This window comes from Helianthus annuus, chromosome 9 (genome assembly GCF_002127325.2).
Source record: "Helianthus annuus cultivar XRQ/B chromosome 9, HanXRQr2.0-SUNRISE, whole genome shotgun sequence".
NCBI lineage: Eukaryota > Viridiplantae > Streptophyta > Magnoliopsida > Asterales > Asteraceae > Helianthus > Helianthus annuus.
This window is the reverse complement of record NC_035441.2, coordinates 73,605,856-73,612,626: the sequence shown is the minus strand read 5'-3', so window position 1 is coordinate 73,612,626 and position 6,771 is coordinate 73,605,856. Positions and strand designations below refer to the sequence as shown.

The 6,771-nt window shown below is 39.2% G+C and overlaps 2 protein-coding genes across 2 annotated transcripts; both read right to left on the bottom strand.

Moving 5' to 3' along the window:
- Positions 1-2,161: 2,161 nt before the first annotated feature.
- On the bottom strand, positions 2,162-4,773 carry LOC110899926 (pentatricopeptide repeat-containing protein At5g13270, chloroplastic). Its single transcript, XM_022146819.2, has one exon. The coding sequence runs from the start codon at positions 4,565-4,567 to the stop codon at positions 2,297-2,299; it is 2,271 nt and encodes a 756-aa protein (XP_022002511.1). The 5' UTR covers positions 4,568-4,773; the 3' UTR covers positions 2,162-2,296.
- Positions 4,774-5,724: 951 nt separating this feature from the next.
- Positions 5,725-6,474, bottom strand: LOC110902083. The gene has a single exon (XM_022148823.1). It carries the CDS (start codon positions 6,472-6,474, stop codon positions 5,725-5,727), a length of 750 nt encoding a protein of 249 aa, XP_022004515.1.
- Positions 6,475-6,771: the final 297 nt, after the last annotated feature.

The window sequence follows — 6,771 nt, the reverse complement described above, 5'->3', positions numbered from 1 at the left end:
TGACTGGTTGTTATCTGTAATAATTTATTTGTTATTTGGGACACGGTATGGGACGTGTTATTTAAACTGAATAGTGATAATAATTGTTATGAAAACTTCTGGACAATCTATTTCGCTCAGTGTCATGCCCCGATGATTCCGCCATCGGTTGGGGTGTGACATCATAGTGGCACAAACAAGACACTTTAGCATCCCCTTCCAGTACTAAGAGCCCGTGAGATTGATAAGAGGTCAAGAAATCAAGATTACCAATCTCTTATGAAACGAGCAATCAGCATAGTGGGAAAGATATAATACTTGAGGTAAGGGTTTCTCTTAGTACTCAAAATCAAACTTCAAAGCTAGATCCGTCCCAGAATGAACTTCATGGTTTAACTATATTGCAATGATCTATTTGTTAAAACTCCCTCAACAGGGTGTACACTTCCTATTATTGCAACTTAGTTTGAATTTTTTTTAATTCCTTTGATTCATATTGCTATTATTGCTACTATACACACTATTGATATGGTTACACCTTGCCCATCAATCATGTTGTTGTTTTACCATTGGCATTCGCTTTTTTACGTTAACTAAAAGAGTTGCGCTTCTGTTTAACATTTGTCAGATTTGTTTATAATTCAGAGAAAGTTAGTCTTGCCATATTATTACGTTAAAGTACCTGTCCACCGGACGGGTATAAAACTAGTTAAGAGTTGTTTGGCCATATAAACACCATTAATTTTAAATCTTTTTCGTGGGGTCTTTTTATGAATTGCATTAAAAATCACATAAGATTAGGTAATGCCTGAGCCAAAAGAAAACCACATTTGATAAAAACTACCAACATGTAAAAACAAAATAACACAAAAAAGTAAACTTCCGTTTTGCTTCATGTGGTTTGGTCACTTTAACGGTTTTGCTCCAAACCTTTAAAAATAGCCATTTTACTCCCTGATGTTTCGGTTTTTTTTGCCAGTTTGCTCCCTGCCTCTAACTCCATCCAAATTGTTTGTTTTTCCATTTTGCTCCCCGCAGGGAGCAAACTGGCAACAAAACGAAAACATCAGGGAGTAAAATGGCTATTTTTAAAGGTTTGAGGCAAAACCGTTAAAGTGACCAAACCACAGGGAGCAAAACAGAAGTTTACTCAAACAGAAAAATAAGAAACAAAAACAAATAAAAATGATGAAGGGACTTTTAAGATGAAGAAAAAAAGAAAGTGATAAGTCACATCACATGGCACCACATAGGCTAGGCCTGATACAAGGGGTAGAAAGGATGTGTAGTTAGGCTCATAGTCACAGGAAACGCTAAAAGACCTTTGTATCGCATATCAGATCGGTCGTATCGAATCGCGGTACAAAGTCGTCCCAATCGCCTCCGGCACGCGTACCGGATCGCTCATTTGGACCGTTCCCGATTGTGTACCATAATAGTGTTCCAATCGGTGAATACACGTTTTTAATTAATCCGAAACGCGTTTCCGTTTGTAGTGGCCGGCGTTCCGGTACAGCCAGATTCATGTACCAGAATTTGAAAATCCATTAACTTTTTCCCGCTTTTTATATATTAGAGGTAACTGAACACTTTTTTTCCCGCCATTAAATTGTCACACTACAATTAACAATTTTCTTTTATGAAGTTTCTGTTTTGAATTTTGATTATGTTTTTGAAAATTTAATGAAAGATCTATTTTATACTTTTTTATATATATGATACGTGTGGTGGTACGCCATAGGATACACCGTACCACGTACCAAATTAGCGTTCCCAAATGAACCTACCCCCCAACGTACCGATTTTTAGAAAGGCCCGAATTGCGTATCGGTTTTCATACCGCGTACCGGAGCGTACCGCGTTCCATGTGACTATGGTTAGGCTTTATAAGAAATGTGGTACTAGGTGAGGTGGCTAAATATGATTGGTTGTATATAGAACAATACAAAAGATACCACACGTCATCAAGCCCAAGCGCCCAACAAAGCCCCTTCTGAGCCCACTCAAAATGGTGTGGTTGGGACCAAGCCCACAACACAGACTTATGTGCGTTACAAATGGGGGCTAACGATACCCATCGATGGTCCCTAGTGTCACATGTATTCGTAAACTTACGTGCGACATGTATTCGTTAGCAAGTTAGATTTATAAAGATTCTCAAGCGACTTAAAAGATACAAAAGTTTAAGTGAAACAAATACACTTGCATTATTTTACAATGAGCGTTAGAATTCAAGAGTGGATGTACACCATAAAACTTAGTGTTTGTGAACTCGTGTAAAACCCGAAAAAAAAAGATAATGACAATAAACAATATATTACCAATAATCGCCACAAGAACATACCCCTGATTTAAAATGATGGAACCTATTAGCATCCCTAACAACAACTTCATGTCCGGTAACCAGCGATACATGCTTTGCAAACTCATGGCAATCTTTGCAAGCGCGCAGATTCTTAAAGATCGTTATACGTGATCCCTTACCCGTTGAAATAAGACCATAAGCAATGGCAAGTCGTTCGCTATGGTCAAGAAGTTGTTCCTTACGTTCCGACAAAACACCATCACCTCCAACTTCTTCTGCGCTCAACAACACTTCCCGTTTAGCGTTTTTCAAGTGATCAAACTCCTTTAACTTTGTGTAAATTTCATTCGCTTGTGGATGATGTCTATCTCCCACAACAAAACTATGCACTTTACCGTTAACATACATCCAGCTGCAACTCACCTCTTTTCTCAAGTTTTTTTGAGACATTAACTTTCTAACCCGACCCGCTTCTTCCCACTGTCCAGAAGACGCGTGCAAGTTAAACATGAGAACGTAAGCCGACGTATCATTCGGATCAAATAGCAAAACGTTTTCAGCTGCTAATTTCCCCATTTTGAAGTTTTTATGAACCGCACAGCCCCCTAATAAGCATTTCCAGCTCATGACATCGGGCTCAAACGGCATGCTTTTTATCATCGCGAATGATTCGTCTAACAGCCCACCACGTGCGTATATATCGATCATACAATTATAGTGATGAATACTTGGTTCCATACCATACTTCCTACTCATGGAATCAAGACACTGTTTGGCTTCTTCGATCAAGCCGCAATAGTTATACGCGGTTAAAACGGCTACAAACGTTATCGCGTTTGGCCTCACATTACAAGAAAGCATACGATTAAAAAGTCGTAGGGCCTCGGGGGCGTTACCATGGTAAGCATAACCAGCGATTATAGCAGTCCAAATAACGTTATCGGTTGGTTTTTGAACGGATTCAAATACTTGACGGGCGTCATCTAACCTGCCACATTTCGCATACATGGTAATCATGGCACTCTCTCCGTATAGATAAGAAACAAGACCTCGTTTTATAGCATCCCCGTGGGCTTGGGACCCGAGACTAACATCTGTAATGGCTGAACATGCTTGAAAGATGCTAGTGTAAATGAACGAATTCAACTCGACATCCATACTTTTCAAATTCTTGAATATTTTTAAGCATTCGTCAAACTCACCGGCCTGTGAATACCCTGTGATTAACGCACTCCAAGAGAACGCATTTGGTTCCGATATGTAATTGAATGCTCGAGAAGCGGATTCTATACTTGCACATTTCACATACAAGTCCACAAGTGGCGTTCCAACCGAAACTTCATGTGCCATCCCGAGCTTCAACACGTATGCATGAATTTGTCGCCCAATTTCCTTGTTCTTCAAGGCAGCACAAGCCTTTAGGGTAATCGAAAACACATATTCGTCCAACTCAATGCCTTCGTTGATCATAGCAAAAAACAAGTCTACAACGTCTACACTCTTCTCGACTTTCATGTACCCAACCATCAACGAGGTCCACGCTACAACGTTTTTCTCGTTCATCTGATTAAAAATTAGTTTCGCACCCTCTAACCACCCACACTTGGCGTACATATTCAACACCGCAGTACCCATTTTCACATCACCAATAAACCCATGCTTGATCACAATCGAATGTATCTGCTTACCAAGCCATATACCCGAAGAGTCAACCAACGCCTGCAAAACGCTTACAAAAATCAAAACATCCGGTTTAACACTCTCCATCGACGAAACCAACTTCGCAGCTTCCTTTACACGCCCCGCCTTGGCATACGCGGATATAATCATACCCCACGACACCAAATTCCTCTCAGACATTTCATCGAACATCTGGCGTGCATCCACTAAACTCCCACATCGGCAGCACATTTCAAGCACACGATTCTGGATATAAACAGGTGGGGATTTATAAAAGCTTTTCATATGATGATGAACCAGCATCCCAGTTGATAGATGGCCGAAGTCGGCACAGGTTTTGAGCAAGAAATCGTATGATTGAAGGTGTACAGAAACATTGGATGTGTGCATTTGTGTAATGAAGTCCCATGCTTGTTGGGTTTTGCCTTGTTTGGATAAGGAAATTAAGTGGATGTTTTCTATATGGCCTTGGTGAAGTAGAGGGGGTTTTGGTGTGGTGGGTTTTAGTGACACTTTGGATGAGATTTGGGAGAAATTTGGGGGTTTTGTTGAAGGGTTTTTGTTAGGGGGTGGTGGTGGTTGGTTGTTGGAAATGGTGGACATTGATTCAAGTGAAGTGATGGAAAGTATTTGTGGGGAAGACGAAGGTGTCTGCAATCAAATAAGGGTTGTTTTGTTTTGCTACTGTAAATTGAAATTCAGGTGGTTTTAAAGTTTAAACACATGATTGATCACAACAATATGTAGCGGTAGTGGTGGTCACGGGTATTTAAGTTCTATCTATGGTGGGATCAGCTGAGTTTTCCTCTCCAGATCTTAAGTTCGAGTCTGGGTGATAGGGGTTTCTCATTCAAGGGTTTAAATTGAGGATCTATTGTGCGAGGGGCTCTCTAGCACGGACCCGATTAAGACAATGTATGACCTCCCGACATTCGTGAATAATTCACACCTTAAAAAAAAAAAAAAAAAAAAAAAAAAAAAACATGATTGATCAGATTTATATATAAAAAAAAGTGTAAGTTTATTGTTAATGGGCGAGGAAGCCAAGAAGTTCAACTCGGAAAAGAAGCAAGGAACTTTTTAATTGGAATTTAATATCTTTTTAACATCAACAGCTAGCTAGATTTTATACATATGTAATCTATAGGATTTACACTCGGATTTCAACTCCAGTTTTTTGGTTAGTCACAATATATCTTCATGAGAATGGAATTTAATAATTAAACATTGCCGACAATGTAACCAATGAAATTTCTCTATTGTTGTAGAAAACGTCTCTCTGTAACCGAAAAGTAACTTGGTATGCATTAACTTATTTGAAAAACAATATGCAATATTCCATTTGGAATAAAAATCAGTTGGTTGTTAGTTAGAGTAGACGGAGTTACCTTTTTGTTAAATTGGATTTGTCTTTGGCAACAAAAATGAAGATTAAAGTGTTATTGGTTGCAGATCCAGTATGGATAATTGTCAATCAACATATCATGGTCTAAATTAAAATTCAGTTTGTCTAATGTTTGTTTTATTTGCTCTCAGTTCAGGGTGTCTAATGTTGTTCATCTCTGTTACCATGCATATTTTTTTGGGTAAAGGGTTACCCCGGTGATTTTATTGATAACACAAATTAAAACAAGTAGAGAAGCAAGTCACTCCTCTAGTTCTCCTATGAGACATGCCTCATATGAGTAAACAAAAAAAAAACAACAAGCAACTCGCAAACAACCTAAAAGCTAGGAAACACAAAAGAATACTAAAGCAAATCAATTCTCTTTGAAGGTATTCCTTGTATCCAACTTCCACTCCTCCATGATTCTTCTAACATGAGTCGTGTCTTTGTACTTGAACGATTGGAGCTTCAATCTGACAATGTTCTCAATAATGTTTGTGATTTGTTCAGGAGGTCTTAGTTGATTATTAAAAAATCTAGCGTTTCTCTCTTGCCATATGAAATATGCAGCAACTTTGACAATGAGCTTAGCTATCACCGCATTCAATGATCGCGACTTTGATCTTGGAATCATCCATGCCATTATATCCTCCCAGCTACCTTGAATCTCTTTCATGGACGATTTAGATTTAATAGAAGTCCATACAATAATCAGCGAATACTCACACTCAAAGAATAAGTGTTCGTGAGAGTCCATGCCCTTGTTACATAACATACAACACATCATGTTCATGGATCCCGTCACTTTGCAATTCCAACTCCTTATCCGGTCTTGAGTCCATAACTTTCTTCGAAAAATCAGCCAGCTATGAAAAGAATGCTTCGGAATATTAAAACTCGACCACACCACCAAAGACCAAGCAACCTCCTGCCCTCGGCTACGAACAGATTCCCATACCATCTTCGAAGTGGGCGGCTTAAGATTACCACTACTGTCTTTCCATAGTGTAACATCTTGTTTATTTGTCACCAACGAAATCGGATTTAATTGAAACAAGATTGGAAAGGTATCCCGCCAAGCTTCTAGCCATTGCCATATACCTCCTCGAATTACATTAGCCATTTTTGAGTAAATAGACAAACCTTGTTATGCCATGCTTCTTGATGACACATGACAACTCAAGGGACAAGCATCGCACCAGGTATCACTCCAAAGCGACGTGTTTTCTCCGTTCCCAATCTTTTTCCATACAAACTCACGAATGGAATTCCTATACTGAAGCAACTTTTGCCACCCCCAGGTCGCATTACTTTGAAGTCTTATGTCCCAGAAACTTCTACCTTTAAGCCTGTGTTTTTTAATCCAATCCACCCACAGCGAATTCCTTTCCGTCACTATGCTGAGGATGTAAAAAACCAT